Below are 20,815 nucleotides of genomic sequence, written 5' to 3'. Positions count from 1 at the left end.
TAATTTTATAAAAAAAACTTAATATTTTTAAATCTTAGATATTTTTAATATTTTTTGTGTAAAAAAAATTAATCGAGTCATGGAACTAGTATCTAATTATAGCTTGAGAGCTCCATACGTGCCGCCACCACACACAGCCGAAGCCACAAAATGCCATGGCATCCAAAAGACCGCACAGCAAAGCATTTTTGCTGCTTTTCAGGAAAACTGCTTATAACTACACGGGGGGCGCCTGTTGATTCTCTTCTCTTCTTGGAGTTGGAGCTCACAAAACAACACCCCTCTGTGATTTTCTTCCCTTTTGATCCGTCTGACCCCTCTAGCCCACGGTCTGGTCCCCTCATTAGCTATGCCATGGCACACAGTAAACTCCTCAACTTAGAAATCATACATATTAAATACGTGGTTAATTGGCAGGTTAATTTAAGATTTATTTAATTCCGGGTTTTGGTAGAGTTTTTAAATAATCAAAACCTAGTCCAATCTAAGGCTGCTCCTTGTTTATAAAAAAGAAAATAGTATATCTTTATCATCAGCCTTAGCTAGCCTATCCTGATCGATCTCTCTCACTGCTCTTGTCTGCAGAAAAACAATTACGTGGTCAGGCAGCCGGACCCTCGTCAAAATAATTAGGGTCTTGGTCGTTGAAAGGAAGAGAAATAAGACTTTGATAAATAAGTAATAATTCACCAGACTGACCAATAATATCAGGGCCAGTTTTTAATTATAAAAGAATCATTTTAATTAAATGAATTAAGGGGTTAGATAAAAACTTAAAATGTAATTTATATTATTTTTTAATATATCAAGTGTCAAAGACAAGGGCTAATAAAGGCTCTGGTCTCTCTAAATAAATGTTTCTCGACAATGTTTATAATTTTAGTAGTAAAATAACTTGAATTTTAGCTCTTTAAGAATAATTTTTTTAATTTGGCTTTTTTAAAAAAAAAATTCTTGCTCTTCCTATGAATACATCCCCTCAAATGAAAGTTCTTTAAACTTGAAATTTACACAGATTCATATTTTATGATTAATTTTTTTATCATATAAATAAAAACAGAAAAATTTAAACTCCTAACTGTTTAATATTTAAATCTTTAATACCATGTGAAAGAGAAAAATTATAAAATATAATTTATATTATTTTCAAACATTATCCATCCACCTATAAAGTGCGGTTACATGCTATTATGTTCGCCGGACACTTCACACTTAACCAAAAATCAAGAAATAGTAGGCATCTAAGATGGCATTGCAGACAGATTTACCAGCAAACCGCATGCAGAACTTCCGTCCATTGGCTGACTTCCCTCCCACTGAATGGGGTTTTAGCTTCGTTTCGTTTTCGTTCCCAGAAATGGTAATCAAATCCTTGACTGTCATATCGTTTGTAATATCCTAATCTCATGGAGGCTTTATTTTTGCTTAATTTGTCACAAATACTAGTTGATCATACAAAAATAAAATAAAGCATGATTTTGTTGAAATATAACCCAGTGTAATGAAGCTAGCTAGCTAGGTGTTGTACTGAGCTCAAAACATTAACAAACACAGTGTCAGTTCTCTTTCTTATATTAAACAACATGACAATATATCTGTATGATGCTGATGACTGGAACTTTTACTTTGCCCGCAGGAATTCGAATCATACAATAGACAAGTAGAAGAGTTGAAGACTATTGCGATGGGCATGTTAATGGCTTCTAAAAAGGATCCTGTTGAAAACGTTGAGTTTATCAACCTGCTATGCCGCCTCGGTGTATCATATCACTTCGAAACTGAGATTGAAGATCAAGGTGATTATGTTCATGATGCTCTTCCCTATCTTCTTGAAAATAATGACCACGATCTCCACACTGTTGCACTTTTATTTCGAGTTCTAAGGCAATATGGATGCAAAGTGTCTTCTGGTAACGACCTAAGCATCTTGCATTTCTTCATTAATTCTATATATACATGGATTCATGTATGGGAGTATTGTGATATATATATACTGATTACTGTGTATGTATCAGATGTGTTCAAGAAATTCAAGGACACCAATGGTGAGTTCAAGAAAACCATTACCAGTGATGTGAAAGGCAATCTTAGCTTGCACGAAGCTGCCTATTTGAGTGTCAATGGAGAGCAAATCTTAGATGAAGCCTTGGAGTTTTCAAGGACAAACCTAGAGTCCTTGGCAACGCAGTCAGGCCCTCGTCTTGGAAGACACATTAAGTATGCTCTGATCCGACCGATCCACAAAACCGTTCAGAGACTCGAGGCCAGGGAATTCATCTCTTTTTACGAAGAAGAAGATTTTCGAAACGAAACTTTGCTTAAATTTGCAAAACTAGATTTCAACAGGGTACAATTACTGCACCAGCAAGAGCTAAGCACACTCTCAAGGTAAATTTATTTTATAATGAGAAGGGGGTACGATTTTTCTTTTCTGTAAAAGTTAGAATCAAAGTAAAGAGCTGCCATTTTTATCTCCATCTTGCAACGATGACCATCACCGGGCTAAATTTGACGTTATTATTTATATTTCAGCTGGTGGAAAGACTTAAATTTGGTTGAAGAGTTGCCTTATGCAAGGGACAGAATTGTTGAGATGTATTTTTGGGTCAATGCAATGCACTTTGAGCCTCAGTATGCTCTTGCTCGGATCTTGTCCACAAAGCTTGGAGCTTTGATCACCGTCATAGACGACACATATGATGCGTATTCTACGTATGAAGAACTTCAACATTTTACCAGGGCTGTTATCAGGTTTGATTTATTTCCTTTTCTTTAGATTTCCATATTTTCGTAAAAAATATGTTTTCACAAAATGGTTTTCTTATTATCTTATGTCTGGATCATATTGTCAAAAAATATTTTTATGTACTGTCAATTTAAAATATTATAGGAGACTATATATTTTTATTATTATTAAATAATGGATCTAAGCTACAACTAATTAAATTGTATTTTTTTTCTTAATGCTTATTTTTTATATATACCAATCATCACAATTAATTTTAAATAGTTTTTATTAGCATAACAAAATTATTTTTAAATAATTATTTGACATTGCGGTTGAAACTATATTTTAAAATTACATGTTTCAATGTCACAAATAAATAAAAAATAAAAAATAAAAAAACTCATATATTTTCAAGCCAAAAAATATTTATAAAACACTTAAAAATAGAAGTTACTGCACTTCCAAATGGTCACCAAGTCCAAATATGACTATTCATTTCTTGTAGGGACCTTCTTGTAAGAAAAAATAAAATATAGAAACCAAATTTAATATTTAAAAACATTTCATTTATGAGCGAAAATAGTTTTTTATGGAAAAGATATTACAGTTCTTCTTAAACATGATGACAAAACAAAATAAAATAAAATCTTAAAATTACTGCTAATTAACACTTGCCTCATTAAAAACAAATCACCAACTCACATAAAATCTTGATAATTAAGTAAATATTGCAATGGAAATGACCAGAAAAAAAATCATAAATAATATTATTGGCTACAAATAATGTTTTACTAAAATTCAAAAGATATGAGTTGAGATTTCACTTTAGTCAAAAGTATATTTATATCTTTGACTTATTAATTTTAACTTATGCTAACTCTCTTCTTTTAATATGTTTTTTTGAGTTATTTTAAGCACTACTAGATTTAATAGGTTTATCAATATTTTTTATCAGTATTTGTACTAATATTTCATCAGCAACATTTTTATTGACAGATTTACAAATAGAAACCGTTCGTCAGTAATGTCATTTCTGTCGGCATTTCTTTCAATAAAAAAAAATGTTTTCACAGATGGAATATGCACGCTAAAAAAAAATTATCCGCTTTAATACATCGACAGAATAATTCCATCAAGGATTGGTAGTGGCATTTATTGTAATTTTATTTCAACTCTCTGTAAAATACCGACAGAATTTTTCGTTAGTGGCATATGAAGTAAATTGTTTCAAACTCTTTGGAATATAACGATGAATGGTGTCCGTCAGTATATCCATCTGTAATGATTAAAAAATAATTTTTTAAAAAAATCTTTTGAACAAAAAAAGAAAAAAATTAAAAAAAATTGTATAAAATTGAAATATGTAATAATAAACTTGAATAATATAAAATCCAAATATTCATTACAAATTTATATGTTCAAATAAAAATTAAACTAGAACAATAGTGGTGCTGGAGAAGGAGGAGGTTGGTCATTCTCGGGACCATATAGTAAAAAAAAGAATGCACACGTACCACCCACATGTGATCTCATCATGTCCATGATCATTTGGCAGAGTTGTTCATAATCCACCGAGAGTTACTCATATTTTTCAGTGAGATGAGTTGTATGTTGTTGCAAGGCCACTACCACAAGATTTAACAGTTTTACCGACGGTATTTTTCCATCGGCGTAAGACACATATTTCGTCGGTAATTAATTTACTAACGAAATTACTGACAGAAATGCTCGTCGGTGATTTTGTCCGTAAAGAACAATAATTAACAGTGCAATTGGAAAGTGAACAGTTCTGGAGCTCTCTGGAAAATACCGACGGAATTTTTCGTCGATGATTCCCTTTGTAATTGACATGATGAACAGTGTTTATAGTTTACCAACGGATTTACGGACGGAATAAATTTCGTTGGTAATGTCATTGGTAAAAATGACACGTCATCATTTTTTTTTGCTTTGTTTTAAATTTTTTTCCCATGATAATTCCCCTGGTATATACCGAGGGAATATTTTCGTCGGTAAAATCTCTCGAAAATTTACCAACGAAAATATTCCCTCGGTATTTCCGTTTGTATTTATCGATTTTCTGGTAGTGCACGAACTCATGAGATTGGGTGCTCAATACCGATTGCGGGCTCCTAATAGTTGAGACACTATGTGTCATTCACAAGTTCTTAGTCGTAGTGTTGGAGAGTCCGTACATCCAATTTCTATCGGGTCCACTAGACGATCTTGCTTCCATTCACAAATCCGGATCAAAATCTTGGTGGGTTAAAGGATCGTTCTCATATCTTTCCCTCAACCGGGTGTTATATGTCTCCTGAAAATAAAAATCAAAAGCATTAAATTCAATTCAAAAAAATAATAACTTACGAAAAAAAATGGTTGAACGAACATATCACAAAATATTGAGCACGGTTATGAAAAAAAATAATTTTTCATTACGTTATTTTGTTAAGTTTTTCATCTAAATAGATAAAATTATATTTTTTACTTAAATGCCCCCCTACTCTTTCTTTTGTATGGAAGTGATTTTTCTACTATTTTTTATTTTAATATCATCCATGCACATTATATATATATATATATATATATATATATATATATATATATATATATATATATATATATTATCATCACATCCTCCCGTTAGTGTCACAAATACCATTAAAAAATGACATGTTATACCCCTAAAGCATGAAAATTTCATAGATACATATGTTTTACTCTCTGAACTTTTTTAAAAAATTACTTTTTTCTCTATATTTTTTTCTTACAAAGAAGTCCTTTGTAAAAAGCTTTTTTTGTCATTTATTTTATTATAAATACAATTAGTTATTAAATTTTTACATGTCAAATAACAAACTTTATCAGAATTTTCAAAATAAATATATAAGAAACAAAATTTCACTAATATCAACCATAATCATAAAAATAATTACATCCATAATAAATTAAGTCAGTCAAACAAAAATTATCAACCGGTTCAGGGACTAAACTATTAATTTGAGATAGAACACATTCTTATAATATCATGGACTAAATTGAATTTCCTATAAAATACGATGAGTAAAAATTCATGTAGGGACTTTTTTGTAAGAAAAAATAAAATATAGAAACCAAATTTAATATTTAAAAATATTTCATTCATGAACGAAAGTTTTTTTTTCAAAAAGATATTACAGTTCTTCTTAAACATGGTGACAAAATAAAATAAAACAAAATCTTAAAATTACTGCTAAAACACTTGCCTCATTAAAAACAAAATCACCAACTCTCAGAAAAATCATGACAATTAAGTAAATATTGCAATGGAAATGATTAGGAAAAAAAATCATAAATAATATTATTGGCTACAAATAATTTTTTACTGAAGTTCAAAAGATATGAAATTGAGTTGAGATTTCACTTTAATCAAAGTATATTTTATTTTTCACTTAATAATTCTAACTTATGCTAACTCTCTTCTTTTAATATGATGTTTTCAGTTATTTTAACTCTTGTTTATGAAAAAAAAATAGCTCATTTTTATAATATTGTTTATAAAAAAATAACTCTTAAAATATAACTTAAAAACAAGATTTACTCTCTATAAATCGTGTGATACGGGTTCTTTGTATTGTTGAATTACAAAGGTTATTTCTTAAAACATTCCAGATGCAATATCGATGCCATCGATCAGCTACCCACGGATTCCATGAAAGCTCTTTATAGGGCTCTCTTAAGTTATTTTGATGACGTTGCAAATGAAGTTAGCAAGAATGGAAAATCCTTTACTGCTGTCAATTATGTGAAGGAGGAGGTAAGATTCAGTTTCTTTTTTCCGGTATCGTTTTGGAGTCTTTTCTCTCCTAGTCCTGCTGTACTTAAGTCCTCTTGGACCTCTCTCCTGTTTTATGTTACTTTTCTTTCTGTTGTAAATACTATCGACCAGATGAAAGAGATGATAAGAACCTACATAGTCGAGGCTCAATGGTGTAACGATCGTTTTGTGCCGCCATTGAATGAGTATGTGCGCAATGGAAAAATCTCGATTGGTTTTATGGCAACGACAACAGTATTCTTCGTAGTTGAAACTGCAAGAATCAAAGAATTGGAATGGTTAACAAGTAAAGCGAAAATCTCCGAGGCAGGATGTTTGTTTCTCCGCCTTATGAATGACATAGTGACCCATGAGGTATAATTACGTACTTGTCCGAAATTCAGCATTAAACCATCCTCTGAGCATTATAATTTATTGTTTTTATGGAGAAAAAATGATTATTATAACATCCTTGCTCGATCATATGTGAAGTTTGAACAAAAGAGGGAGCATTGTGCTTCAGCAATTGAATGCTACATGAAAGAATATGGAGTCTCCATGAACGAGGCAGTTAAAGAGCTTCAGAAAACATGTGCTGATGCATGGAAGGACATTAACGAAGACTGCTTGAAGCCCACTGCCATCTCCATGAATCTCCTTAACGTGTGTGTTAACAATGCACGTGCAACAGACGTCGTTTATGAGAGCAACGACGCCTACACAAATGCATCATGCTTGAAAGGTCGCATCAGTTTATTGTTCGTGGAGAAAATACCCCTTCAAAGCTAAAATGTTGAGCTCCCACATGTCATGCCAATGAAACCATCAAGCATAGAAATAAATGCTGAATTGAACTCTTCAAGGTCATAGAAATAAATGATTGAATAAAAGATTTCACCAGTTTCTTCACAAGATAGCATACCACAACTGTTTCTTTTTCCTTTCCAAAAATTGTGCATTTTAAGAAAAGATGCTTGTGTAAGATAAATTTCAATATGTTAGACATATAAACATAGTGGAAAATTAAAAGGATATATATCTCCTACCATATATGATTGATTACGTGTTGAAACAATTGTCTAGAAATCTATACGTGCTGTTAAAAATAAACAGACATTCTTCTAATCTATGTAAAACTCTAGGATTACTCTGTGTGGATGGAAGACACAGGCTTTTCATCAAAAAAATTTACCTAGACTAGGAACCCTTTATATGTAACTTAACTTTTGCACATTCATATATCATGGATGTTGTTGATCTACTATTACATTCCAATAGAATCTAAGCCTTAATTCTCACTTAATTTAAAATTTATATGACTTATCAGTCACTTAAAGATATTTTTTTAATATTCTCCTACTTAGCTCATATGATACCACCTGAAAAGTAACAATATCTTTATAGAGTTTAAAATATCTAGTAAGTGGAAACACTCACACTTAAATCAAGAATACAACATATGAATCATAGTGGTCGCACTTTATAATTAAATACTTCCTTCCATATATTACAATATATTGCATCCTAAAAATTAATTGTTGTTATAGCAAATTTATGTGACATGATTGGTTCTTATGAAAGAAGTTTATGTACTGATTTCTCAATCCCAAAGAGCCTTTAGTTTGTTTTTACCTTAAGGGTGTTTGAAACAGTGGTAAAAGTTGCTTTTTAAAATAATTTTACTTAGAAATACATCAAAATAATATTTTTAAAAAATATATAATTTTAACATTAGTACATCAAAACAATTTAAAAATACAAAAAAAATAACTTGAAAAAAAATTTTAATTTCATGAAATGACGCTGCTAGACACATGCTTGATAGTTTAAATGTTGTATAAAGTAAATAATCAAGCTACCAGTAGTATCTCAAGAAACTAATTCAAGATGTGAATGGCCATTTGAATATCATCTTTATTTTTACTTTCTATGAAATTATCTCGATCTAATGATCTGAGTCACTAGTTTGGCAGATTGACCTAAATTGACTCTATTTATAATTTAATCCTTTTTTAATTGGGCTTCATAATTTTTTTTAGTTGTTTTTCATGGGGTTATTATGATCTCATGAACTGGATCGCGTATTTGGTTGATTTACCTAGGTTAACTCAGTTCATTTTTATCCTTTTTTAATTGAATAGTTTTTTAGAAAAAAAATCACCCTTCAACAAATCAATCTTTTTTATTTAGGTTTTTTTGTCATTTTTATTTTTTAATTAGGTTATTTGGAAATTGAACTTTGTAATTTTGTTTTCAATTTGTTTTATGTGGAGTTATCTTGGTCTTATGGATTTTATTTTTTCTCAATTACAACCTTTAACATTTGATTTATTGGAAATGGAACTTCATATTTTTTTTTTATCCTGACCTTATAACTCAAGTCACTAGTTTAACATATTAGCCCGAGTTGACTTGGTTTTTTTTTCTTTTTTAAATTGATTTTCTCTTTGATTTCATCCTTCAATATTAGATTGATTAGAAATTGAGCTTCGTATTGTTTTTTATTTATTTTGTCACATGTGTGCAGCGTCGCGCCGATCTTTCACTTTATTTGTTTGGAGTATCGGGAAAATGGAGGAGACAATGATTCCTTATCTTGTATCAGTGGAAAAAGAAAATGGGAGTCGCCACCTAGTTTTTTGTTACTAGGAACTCTAACTGGTCTTAGAAATTGGGCACGAACACGGGAACTGGTTACGTAATTGAAAGGTATTAGCACCCCAAATACGCAATATGTAAGGTAAGCTGCATTGTTTAATTGTCTAATATATGTTGAGGTGTTATTGTATTTCTAATTGTTGATTCGCTTATGGTTTAAGAAAATTCCTCATCAAGTTAAACCTAATCGTTCTAATGTCAACAAAAAGAATTAACTTTTATTAAAAATACATCTTACGTGTAAGTTTGTAATCTCAGATATTAAAAGAAAAAAAATTAGAATTTTTGAAATATTAGTCTAGTTCTCATGGATTTAATAAACTAGTTATTAAAGTCAAAATGCATGCTAATATCTATTTTTGAAAAACAAATTTGTATGAAAATACGATATGATTTTTTTATCATTTGAGAGACTTGATCGTATGCATAAAAACAAGACTTTTTTTTTCTGTGTAAATCATTTTGCAATGTTTTGGCAAAAACCGAGTATTAAAATGCCAAACTTGCATCAACCCAGAATTATTTTTTTCTTTTCTTTTTTCTTTTTGGACTGGGCTAGACTCGGCCCAACCATTTTTTGTCTGGGCCTGCGTTGTTCGGTCTGGTGAATAGTAGAACAACTCTCCACTATTCACATGCAATATGAACAGTAGAGAGTGAATTAATTCACACTCCACTATTCATGCAAAATAGTGGAGATGCACTGGTGAAGGAGAAGAAGAAGAAGAAGAGAAGTAGAGGCTTACACGACGGTTGCTCACGGTGCTGCTGGTGGCAACAAAGAGGAAGAATGGTGCAGTTCACAGTGGTGAGAAGAAAAAAGTGATGCCACCAATGGGTGTTCTTCCTCTGTTTCCTTTTCTTTTTTTCTTTTTTTCTATTTCTTTGTTATGGTTGTTCCTTTTTTATTTCATTTAATCTCTCTCTCTCTCTTGCTCTCTACTCTATGTTTTTGCTCTTTGTTTGTTTCCTTTCTTTTTTGTTTATGTTTCCTTTGTTTCCTCTCCGATCTCTATTTCTCTTTCGTTCCCCTCTTTCTTAAAAAATGCCCCCCCTTTTTTTCTCTGGTTCTACCTATGTATTTATAGAAGGCAAAGGGAGAGGCCACCCTACCCTATCCAAGCGTAGTGTATAGTGGTCGGGCACGGGTCTTCTATTTCTTCCTTCATGGTGGTCGAGCATGAGTCTTCTGTTTCTTCCATAATGGTGGCAGGGTATGGTGGTCGAGCATGAGTCTTCTGTTTCTTCCATAATGGTGGCAGGGTATGGGTTATGTCAGGGGAGAGAGTGAGAAAGAGTGGGCGGGAAAAGAAGATTTGAAAAAAGGCTTCTTCTTCCCCTGCTTTATATGAAGTTGTCTTAATCTCATGACCTGATTTGAAAGTTTGGTAGGTTAATCCAATATGTCGTCATCTCAATATTTCAAAAACAAATATCATTTAATATGTTGTTGTATCAATATTTAAGAAATATATCTTCTAATATGTATCATATTTTGAGTTTATGATTAAATATTTTTATTAGAAAACACGTTAGCAACGCTTAGATATTTTTTTCTTCTTACGTTAAAAAAATTGATCTAACCAGCAGCACAATATGGGCAAATGATATAGTTAAAGGGAAGAATCATCACTTAACTATTAAAATCCATAATAATATGAGTCTACATCGATAATAAAAATGATATATATATAGTACTTTTTTATTAGCTCACGCAAAAGCAAATCATGGCACCATCACTCAATATTGTCTCACCATGTCCAAAAAAACCAAGCGTGATCATGTAAAGACATCCTCGGTTCCAACAATAGAGAACAGGATCTCCCAAGCAACATTGGTCTTATCATATTTTGAGTTTATGATTAAATATTTTTATTAGAAAACATGTTAGCAACGCTTAGATTTTTTTTTCTTCTTATGTTAGAAAAAATTGATCTAACTAGCAGCACAACATGGGCAAATGATATAGTTAAAAGGAAGAATCATCACTTAACTATTAAAATCCATAATAATATGAGTCTACATCGATAATAAAAATGTCATATATATATATTTCATAATACTTTTTTATTTGCTCACGCAAAAGCAAATTATGGCACCATCACTCAATATTGTCTCACCATATCCAAAAAAACCAAGCGTGATCATGTAAGGATATCCTCGGTTCCAACAATAGAGAATAGGATCTCCCAAGCAACATTGGTCTTTTAATAGCCCTATGGCATTCAAAAAGGAACATAGAGGGATTCATTCATGATTGACTAAAGTTCTTTAAGCTCATGATCACATCTTTGACAACCATAAGCAACTGAGATATTGGTTGTCATTAAAGAAAAATAATTTGTGAAATACCCCTTCTCTCATACAAAGTGACACGAGCACATAACCCCAATAAAACTTGTCTTTTTTACATGACAATGGGTATGATACAAAGGAATATTATGCTCTAAAAAAGATAAAGAGCTTGATCGCTAGGGGTTAAATTCAACAGTTCATAAAAAAAAATTACTACCTAAACGAAAAGAAAAAGAGGTTGGTGCATCCCACAATGCATTGCCAGAAATTAGATAGTTTTCGTGAATTGTATCTCCATTTTCATAAGAAAATATTCTGAACTTTTCAATGAAAAAGCGATATTATTTCTCCAAATTGTCTTCGTATTTTTTTTCTTAAACATTTCAATGAACTTAGTATTGTTTATCTTCAAAAAAATCTTTATATCTTCAAGTCTCCAATGAAAATTCCATGTCTCCATATAGTGATTCCTTAAACATTCATTATGACAATTTCTTCATTGGTTCTCCCTTGTCATTATATGGCTCAATAAAATATCTAACCCCAACACTATGAAGACACGAGGAAAACCTTTAAGCACTTCATTATTTTTGCACAATCCTTTCAATGACACAACTTTCAAGACTATAAAGTGTTATCCACCTTCACATGAAAATGGTCTTCTTCATCTTGGTACACTATCCATTCAAAACTACTGGTCACAACCAAAAAGTGTTTAGGAAAAATCTTTATATTTTTCTCCTAGCAACCAAAAAAAAGAAACCAAGGAACTATAAGGTGTCTCATGCTACTATATTAACTTGATTTTTTACAATACAATATATGCTCTTAAGCATTAGACTTTGAAATTACATGAAACTTTAACTACTAAAAGGGGTAATTAGTTTATAGGCCAAAGACCCAATGTAAACTCTGGGTTAAATTTTAACTAAATATGAAAGTATAATGTATTTTAAGCAAGTTTAAATGAATATTAAATAAATTAATTAATAATTTAATAATTTAAATTGGGAATAAAGTATTTACCGAAGGTTAGTCAAAGAGTACAAATAAATTTGTTCAAATATAGCATTAAATTTTGTTGGAACTTGGAGAATTAGTTGGAATTACTTAAGAGATTTAAAACAAAGGAAAAACTATAATTTTGAAAAAGACATTCCAATCCCTCCATTACTTTAAACTCGCCAGCCATAAAAGATAAAGAGCTTCCTTCATCTTTTTTTCCTTGTTTTTTTCTCCGAAACCTCTTAGGTAATCAAGTTAAGAACATTATCAGTGAGATTAATATAGTTTTAAGCACAAACATAAAAATCTAAGAGAGATTAAAGTTTGAGAAAATAAGAGTTAGAAAAATAAACCAAAGAAATTAGCAGAGCAAGGATTGGCGGAAAGTTACTTGGTGGGCTTATTTTGATCACAAAACAAACGAGTAAAGTGTTCTTTATCAATTAGCTTGTTGATTTCATGAGATTAGGCAAAGATTAAGCAAAATACTTAAATTAACTATTAGGGTTCTTGGTTAAAATTTAGAGGAAATGTAAAATTGATGAAAATTGATTTATTTGGGATGAAATGGGGTAGGAAAGGGAACAAAAATTTTAAGAAATTGGAAAAAAAAACTTGATATTATAAAAGACTTTAGGGCCCACCAATGGGGAGTAAAAAGGGAATTAATTTGTTTGGTATAATTGATGTGTAAGATTATTATGTTGATGTGTGAAGATGAATGCTTTATTTAAGCTTAGTTGAAGTTTTAGTATACTTTGAATTATGACTATTTGAGAAAGTTAAGATAAAATGTATGATTATTTAGGATATTGTTGAATCAGTATATGGTGACTATTTACTAGTTAAAATCATTGGGGGGGGGCCTTTAATGCTGGCCAAGTGTAGAGTTTGGGAGAAATTTGATAATTGATAATGAACTTTATAAATTATAATTAACTATGCGTTGTTGATATAAATTATATGTGGACTATTCCTAACTTCATGAAATTTTGAAAAGAAAACCCTTGACTTCTTAAGGATAAGATTTGGCTAATAAGGAATTTTAGAAGAGGGAATTGATTTTGTGTAGAAGCTTGTGTAAAGGATGATTGTATATGGTTTTGTTTATGAGAGAAAATATTTGATGGAGCCATTGAACATGATTTGTTAAGTTTATGATTGAGTATGCAAGGGTTGGGTTTTTTTTTTTTAGATGTATATTAAACCCCATAGTTTATAATTTAGTGTGTTTACCTTGATTAGCATCCACGGGTGGAGCTAGAGGAATCAATATATCTGACATGCCAATGTTTATCTTGACTAACTGTCATGAATGGGTTAGATGTGTCAGTATATCTGATTTACCAGTGTATTTACCTTGATTAGTTGTTAATATGTATAACTTGCTAGTATTATAAGGAAATTACATGTATCAAACAAGATGTTGATTTATATGAAAAGAAATGTATTTCTAGAAATTATGATGAAGGTCATGAATGATGATGCATGATAAGTTTATGTTTTATATTATGTAGTTATTAATTGTAATATAAAATTGTATAAACTTGATTACAAGTTCTACACGGCCGAGCAATAATTATTGTTAATATTTACGGTTTAAGTAATGAAGGTGTGAATATATTTATGTTAAATCTCTTTATGTAGTGAAATACTTATTATTTATATTTTGTTGTGGAATCAAAGTTTATAGCTAAACATGTAAATTAACTATTAGGCAATGTTTATTTTCTAGAAAGTGGTTTCCAGGAAACCACTTTCCAAATTTTTCTGTGTTTGTTTTCCATTAGAAAAGTTGGTCAACAAAAAACACTTTTCAGTCAAAGAAAATTTTGGCTTGGTTTCCAGGAAAGTGTTTTCCTGGAAAATTTGGACGAAAAACACTTTCCGGAAGTTGTGAAATATTTAGAAATGTCATATTATTTGCTGATTATATCAAATTTAGTCCTCAAACTTTTGATTGCTATATATATTTTGTTTTGAATATTTATTTTCCAATTTCATCTCTTAAAATTTAATTTTTATATTAATTTTGGTCCTCATTTTTATAGTTATTATTTGTTTTTTCCTTTTCATTTTCTTATTGAATTTTTTTATCTATCAAATTTGGTCCTCATTCTTTTGATTGTTACTTATTTTATTAGACATAATTTATGAAATATTAATTATTATTATTTTAATTTCTTCATCTTTCATTTTTATTTTATTTTTTAGATTTGATTTCTATTATTTTGATTATTATTTATTTTATTTGAGATAATTTATGAAATTATATTTTTTTTCAATTTCATCCTCATTCAACTTTTAAATTTATAAGATTTGTTCCTTATTATTTTAATAAACTTGAGAAAATAAAATATTAATAAGTTATTTTTCAGCTCATTTTTCATGACATAACCAAATACTGGAAAATGTTTTTCAACTTATTTTTCATTACACTACCAAATATCAGAAAATAATTCACTTTCCCGAAATTCACTTTTCAAAAGAAAACTACTTTCCAGCAAACAAACAAGGCCTAGTCTCTTAGAAGATGATTTGTTTTTGTATTATAACTTATTTTTTAAAATACTTTTTAAATTATTTTTTATGTGAAAAATATCAAATTAATATTTTTATATTTTTAAATAATTTTAATATAACAATGTTAAAAAATAAAAAAAATTATTTTAATATAATTTCAATTAAAAATCACACAACATTATTTAATTTGCTTGTTTTCCACGCGTAATTATAATTGTAATCACCGAATTTAAAGAATACTGACTTTTCAGTATTAGAGGACGCTCTCTTCCGCAAAACTATACTTACTTTTCCGTAAAACTCCTAAAAGTGGTTTTGCATTTTCCAAAGTGTTGAATAACAATTTAAACAGTTGTTTCAAACATCAATATCTCTCACTCATATCTCCCATCTCTCCCTCGAAATCCGATTAACAGAATTCAATATCAATTTCGAGAGGTAAAAAATTTCTCCCTAACCCCTTAGAGTTAAAGATTCTAACTTTGATGTTACTTTTTGCTTATTAAGACTCTAACTAAGATTTAAATATTTTTCTTGATAACCCTTTTAGCAAGTGTGATTTCAAGCTGTTTTTACTGCTGGGGTTTCTTTTTTCTTTTTTTATCAATTATGTTGTGCATATAGTAAAAGGAATCAACTTTTCCATCATTGTAATGTAAGTATTGTTATTTACTACACACCTTAACGTGTAATCTGGTGTGTTTCTGAGAGTTTGATTGAACTATGTTGGTAATGACCGTGAGATCTCGATCGTTTAGACACAAATTCAGAAACCCTTTATTTTTTTCAGAGAAAGATGTCATTTTTGAAGCAAATTTTGGGTGATATGAAGAATGAAGTTTCAGGATTAATGATGTATAGCTGCTGCTGTCCTTCTTTTTCAGGTTTGAAGTTATTTTTACAGTCATTGGGTTTAGCACATTAGTGTGAAGACAAATTTGAATGTTACAAGGCACTGAAATTGGCTCACTTTGATTTGACAAAAATGACAGAAATTTTTGGATATACGGCTTGCAGACAGTTATCCCAGCTGTTTTTGGCTGTGCTCTTTTTTCATAGTTCTGAATATGTTTTAGTTGCTGCTATTCATGGGAGATCAAGTGTTAATCTTAGTTCACTCTTGATCAGCAAAGCTTATGTGTTTGCAATGATGTTTGCGTTGCTTGAGTATGTTGTTGAGATTGCTTTATTTCCTGGGTTGAAGGAATATTGGTGGGTAAGCAATTTAGGTCTTGTGATGGTTATAATTGGGGAGATTACTCGGAAGCTAGCCATTGTAACAGCTGGACAAGCGTTCACACATCTGATTAAGGTTAATCATGAGGAGCAACATAATTTGATAACTCATGGAGTGTATAGGTTTGTACGTCATCCATCATACACTGGTTTCTTAATCTGGTCAGTTGGAACTCAGATAATGTTATGTAATCCTATATCGACAATTGGGTTTGCTATTGTTGTCTGGCGCTTCTTTTCTCAACGGATACCATATGAAGAGTTTTTCTTGAGGCAGTTTTTTGGGTCGGAGTATGTGGAATATGCTTCGAAAACTCCTTCTGGAGTTCCATTTGTGAAGTGAAGATCTTATGGAGTCTACACACAGAGTTGAACTCATTTGTTACCCTCATCTTGTTTCATGGAGAAAGATTCAGAAAAGTTCCAGTGATGCTTTGTTGAAGAAATTTGGAATTTATTTGAAGCTGAAACTGATCAGCCCCAGTGAGCTTGCATTTGCCATTACTACATTTGGTAGTAAAGATGACGCTGATTTCTTGAAGTGGAACCATTTAAATTTGCTAAAATCGATGGAATGGAATACTTTTTCTTTGTTGATCTTTTTGATCCTCACCAAGACTGTAAGTCTGTAATTTTGCATATGCCTTATTTAATGATATATTTTTATTCATGTGCACATTTGAAAATCTCCATTTACTGTATTTTATGTTATAGGATTCGATTACAATGTTAAAGAAGCAACCTATACATGGTATGCTAGTTGGAAATGGAATAATTAATCTTATCTATTAAATGATCCACAATCTTGCGTGATCTCTCCCTCGTTCCCTGTCTTGACCCGTATAGTACCCAACTTGATCATGGCTGTGATGAAGTGACTGTAAAACACATCTTGATCTTTGGCCATTAAATTGACATAAACCTGAGTTCTTGGGTCCAAAGCCCTTCTGAAGATTCCGGTAATAGGCATTGTCTAAGGTCAATGCTGTCGGATCATTTTGTGCGTGGTTTTTTAACATAGTTTTGGTCCATGGTTGTGCCCATGTCAAATTAATTGTAGCCATGGATTCTGTTCATGAACTCCTTGCATTGAGAGGCACTGATGGAGTGGGCTCCTGATAAGTCACCATGTCGAAGCTAGATAATCCTTTGGATTTGAAGGGTTAGATGACTTCAGAGAGTGTGACATTTGCCTGAGGAATGTTTCCGGCCACTCTTAAACCTCAGAGACAAGGTCTTCTTCCCATTTGCACTGTAAACCTTGGGCCTCCTAGTTGATGGTGTATGCATTTCAAGTGAGGATTGTAGAGAAACAAAAAATGAAAGAATCTGTGGAGGTGGTAATTGTCTTAGCTCTTTACCATTGAACCTGTATCTCTTGGGACAATTGCCACGACGTCTGCGCAAGAAACCACTCTTGGGCAGGTTTCAGTGTAAAAGCAATATCTTAGACCATGAACTGAATTGAAAAATAGGAAGTTTAAAGCCAAAAGAACACGAAACTAGGCCTTGGCCATAGAGACTTGGAGTGTTGGAAGATAATGTTACTCTTCAACTCAGATGTTTCTATAATAGCAGAAAGTTGGACAGTGATGAACTGGTTTACTAGTAAGAACTCAAAAGTTGCTCGTGGTTCATGTGATAAACTAGGAGGCCCAAGGTTTACAGTGATTACCAACCAGTTGGTAAACCAGTTCTGTTACTCGTGGTATAATGTTATATTCGAATATAACGAGAGATTTTGATAAAGAAAGTCTTGATAAATATAACAGTCTATAGTCATATATAATTTGTTTAGAAGAAAAATGCCGCATTAGAATGAAAAAAATCAAAATCAATACAAACGCCCACCGTGGGGCTCGAACCCACGACCACAAGGTTAAGAGCCTTGCGCTCTACCAACTGAGCTAGACGGGCTTGTTGACGGTCTATCCGGTTATTTTATGTAACAACATAGCTAACACTGAGGACAGCTACCGCCTATTCCGACACCCGTCCAACGAAAAAGGTGGAGACTGGCCAAACGAACGCCGAATATGACATGTTTGTGCCGTCAATTTATCTTGGTTAGATGAAGAGATGGTTTATTTTTGTTTTAAATTAAAAATATTTTATTTTATTTTTGCTTTATATTAAATTAAAATAAAAAATATTATTTTAATATATTTCCAAGTAAAAAATATTTTAAAAAATAATTATTACTATATTCTCAAACACCCTCGATATATTATAAAATCTATTTTTAGAAAAAACATGAAGACTGCAAGTAATTTGTTGGTAAAAGATGTATAGTTAAAGCATTCAAATAAAGTTTGTCCGATGAAAAATTGTCTAATGTAATGGGGATTGGAATTTGCATTAAACAACTCTCACCATACAAAGAGGATATCACAAAATAAAGAACAGCAGAGCGTCTTTTAATTAATTATTGAAGGAGTCACAACGTCTTCTAATCTCACCATCACTCCCCGTCTTGACTCCAACTTGGCCTAGCTTTATCATGGACTCAACAAAGTAATTGAAAAAAAGTTGTTGATCAGCAGCCATCACATCCACGTAACCTCGAGTTAAGGGGTCCAAAACCAACATCTGGTCACTTGCTAGCAACCCAAGACCCTTTTTAAGGTTGTGGTAATAAGCATTGTCAAAAATAAATGGTGTAGTTACATCATTAAGGGCAACCACAGTTGGATCAAGATGTTTCTGAGGACAAGGACTACGAAGGGTTCGTGCATATTCCTGGTTCATTGTCGGGTCTATGTCAAATGTGCTGTTGTAGGCATAGATTCTCGGCATGAATTCCTTGCAATGTGAGAAACCTATGGTGTGTCCGCCTGATAAGGCTACCATGTCCATGGTGGATAGACCTTTGGATTTGAAAAGTGAGATTAGTTGAGGGATTGTTTGGTTCACCTGAGGAAGGTTGCCGTCCACCCTTGAGGCCTTGGAGATTAGCCCATCTCTTCTCCCCTTCTTCACTTCCCACCTTGGCCCTCCCACCTGAAAAGAACATGCATTGTGAGTTGTAAACTATTACTCTTCTTTCAGATTTCAATACTTGTGATCTAACAAATGTTGAATTAAAAATGTTTCAAGGCAAGTTTGAGACAAGACCAAGTTAACCAAGTCTCTAGTGGCAATGGCCATAACATCAGCACAAGAGACAAAGCCAGGGCATTGCAACTCTAGAGCTCTCTTGGCTCGGAAGAAGACATCGTAGCCATCTCCTGGCAAAGAAAGATTTATTTCTGCATCCCTCTCTGCCTTGTTACTCACCCTTGATGCTATTAAGACTGACGCATCACATCCCTTCAAAAGATGGAGAAAAAGAGAGAACTTTCAGTGAAATGACCATGATGGTTTTTATGTTCATTGTAATTTCACTCTTTGTACCTCAACAAAGCAGTCGTGGAAGAAGATGCGAAGAGCACCAGCAGCGGTGACAGGAGCTTCCAAAAGCTTTTGAGAAACCACATTGTGGATTATTTTCTCTACATTGGGACAAGTCTTATTGTAGAAATCGTAGCTAAGGCCTAGTGCATTTGGTCCTCTAGCCACGCAAGGAACCAAAACCAGAAAGAAAATTGGGGCAAGACACAATTGAACTCTATCCATGAAGGAGTGATGAATACAGTGACGGAAATCAATTATGCTTCTCAATTATTTATGGCTGTTTTTGGCAGTAGATGCCACAGTAAAATCCAGACTGAGAAGGCTAGTTGAGACAACAAGAAAAGCCAAGATACCCCATTTTTGGTGAAAACCAGTGACAAAAGAGTTTGTTGGCTTCTCTTTCTATAAACTAATATATGATTTCCAAGTCCATGTTATGTACTTTCTAAGTGATGCTGCTGACAGCCAATTCTAAACTATAATCTGATCACTGTAATAAAGAGAGATCAACGAGATGGTTGGCTTTACTTTCCATGGTTTCTACTTTCTACTACCATCAGCTTGAATTTCTTCATTAATTTTAACCAGTCAAGGAATACTTGTACAAACTTCTGAGTCCTGCATTGTCCATCTAATATTCTGGCATTTCTTAGGGGGAATCTTAGCATGATGCTAGCTACCATTCACTTTATTGCAAGATTGCAAGTAAGAATTGTGAGAAATAGAATACCAATGTTTGTCATAAATAGATTGTTGATAACATATGGCTCAATCGATCCTGTCTAAAAGGGGTGAAAGGCTTCATAATAAGGGTTTGCTTTGTCTTCACGTGAAGGTTTCTTCGGGAAGTGGACAAGGCTTGATCACATGTGAGCTAGCAACTCGACACTTTATGGATTTTGCACGCACCTATTGATGATGTAGCTGGCGTTTCCAGATGCAGATGATCACGGGAAAATATCAGAAAAATTCATAACCTGATAGCTTCTTATGTATAAGAATATGCCTGGCTTTGCCTCCATGCCTCTGGCTGTGGTCATTAGCAGGTGCCCAGTAACTCTTTATTGTTCATGTTAGTACCAAAGCCTTCCAAGATGTGTAAGAAAATTTCAATATTTCGATTCGCAACGAAAATTTAGTAAGATGTATATCTTCTACCATGATTGATTAAATATTAAAGT

The 20,815-nt window shown here is 32.1% G+C and overlaps 3 protein-coding genes and 1 non-coding gene across 6 annotated transcripts; 2 read left to right on the top strand and 2 right to left on the bottom strand.

Annotated features, from left to right (window-relative positions):
- Positions 1 to 1,669: 1,669 nt before the first annotated feature.
- On the top strand, positions 1,670 to 7,345 carry LOC133672367 (probable terpene synthase 6). The gene is made up of 6 exons (XM_062092758.1): positions 1,670 to 1,910; positions 2,016 to 2,388; positions 2,533 to 2,751; positions 6,380 to 6,524; positions 6,657 to 6,899; positions 7,017 to 7,345. The coding sequence occupies exons 1-6, from the start codon at positions 1,685 to 1,687 to the stop codon at positions 7,311 to 7,313; spliced, it is 1,503 nt and encodes a 500-aa protein (XP_061948742.1). The 5' UTR covers positions 1,670 to 1,684; the 3' UTR covers positions 7,314 to 7,345.
- Positions 7,346 to 15,263: 7,918 nt separating this feature from the next.
- Positions 15,264 to 16,919, top strand: LOC133672786 (protein-S-isoprenylcysteine O-methyltransferase A-like). Of its 3 annotated transcripts, XM_062093314.1 has the most exons (3): positions 15,264 to 15,443; positions 15,796 to 15,889; positions 15,998 to 16,919. In XM_062093314.1, the coding sequence occupies exons 2-3, from the start codon at positions 15,802 to 15,804 to the stop codon at positions 16,582 to 16,584; spliced, it is 675 nt and encodes a 224-aa protein (XP_061949298.1). In that variant the 5' UTR covers positions 15,264 to 15,443; positions 15,796 to 15,801; the 3' UTR covers positions 16,585 to 16,919. The 3 variants fall into 3 exon arrangements, with proteins under 3 accessions (XP_061949298.1, XP_061949300.1, XP_061949299.1); XM_062093316.1 differs by having other exon boundaries at positions 15,796 to 16,919; XM_062093315.1 differs by lacking the exon at positions 15,796 to 15,889 and having other exon boundaries at positions 15,265 to 15,443; positions 15,890 to 16,919.
- Positions 16,920 to 18,085: 1,166 nt separating this feature from the next.
- TRNAK-CUU (transfer RNA lysine (anticodon CUU)) lies at positions 18,086 to 18,158 on the bottom strand. The gene has a single exon. It is a non-coding gene; the product is annotated as a tRNA-Lys (tRNA).
- A 469-nt stretch (positions 18,159 to 18,627) lies between these two features.
- LOC133672347 (peroxidase 41-like) lies at positions 18,628 to 20,020 on the bottom strand. The gene is made up of 3 exons (XM_062092733.1): positions 19,635 to 20,020; positions 19,356 to 19,550; positions 18,628 to 19,241 (listed from the first exon to the last, which is right to left on the bottom strand). The coding sequence occupies exons 1-3, from the start codon at positions 19,854 to 19,856 to the stop codon at positions 18,663 to 18,665; spliced, it is 996 nt and encodes a 331-aa protein (XP_061948717.1). The 5' UTR covers positions 19,857 to 20,020; the 3' UTR covers positions 18,628 to 18,662.
- Between the last annotated feature and the right edge of the window lie 795 nt (positions 20,021 to 20,815).

Source organism: Populus nigra, chromosome 14 (genome assembly GCF_951802175.1).
Source record: "Populus nigra chromosome 14, ddPopNigr1.1, whole genome shotgun sequence".
NCBI lineage: Eukaryota > Viridiplantae > Streptophyta > Magnoliopsida > Malpighiales > Salicaceae > Populus > Populus nigra.
The sequence above is the reverse complement of the archived record's forward strand: the minus strand, read 5'-3'. Positions and strand labels throughout refer to the sequence as shown.

What these genes read in the sequence shown, in the direction of transcription:
- LOC133672347 (XM_062092733.1), bottom strand. Translation starts at nt 19,856, where the DNA reads ATGGATAGAGTTCAATTGTGTCTTGCCCCAATTTTCTTTCTGGTTTTG. An exon ending in TCCACGACTGCTTTGTTGAG is followed by an intron (nt 19,551 to 19,634) that starts GTACAAAGAGTG and finishes CATCTTTTGAAG; the next exon opens with GGATGTGATGCGTCAGTCTT. An exon ending in CTAGAGACTTGGTTAACTTG is followed by an intron (nt 19,242 to 19,355) that starts GTCTTGTCTCAA and finishes TGTTCTTTTCAG; the next exon opens with GTGGGAGGGCCAAGGTGGGA.
- LOC133672786 (XM_062093314.1), top strand. Translation starts at nt 15,802, where the DNA reads ATGTCATTTTTGAAGCAAATTTTGGGTGATATGAAGAATGAAGTTTCA. An exon ending in CTGCTGTCCTTCTTTTTCAG is followed by an intron (nt 15,890 to 15,997) that starts GTTTGAAGTTAT and finishes CAAAAATGACAG; the next exon opens with AAATTTTTGGATATACGGCT.
- LOC133672367 (XM_062092758.1), top strand. Translation starts at nt 1,685, where the DNA reads ATGGGCATGTTAATGGCTTCTAAAAAGGATCCTGTTGAAAACGTTGAG. An exon ending in TGGATGCAAAGTGTCTTCTG is followed by an intron (nt 1,911 to 2,015) that starts GTAACGACCTAA and finishes TGTATGTATCAG; the next exon opens with ATGTGTTCAAGAAATTCAAG. An exon ending in GAGCTAAGCACACTCTCAAG is followed by an intron (nt 2,389 to 2,532) that starts GTAAATTTATTT and finishes TTTATATTTCAG; the next exon opens with CTGGTGGAAAGACTTAAATT.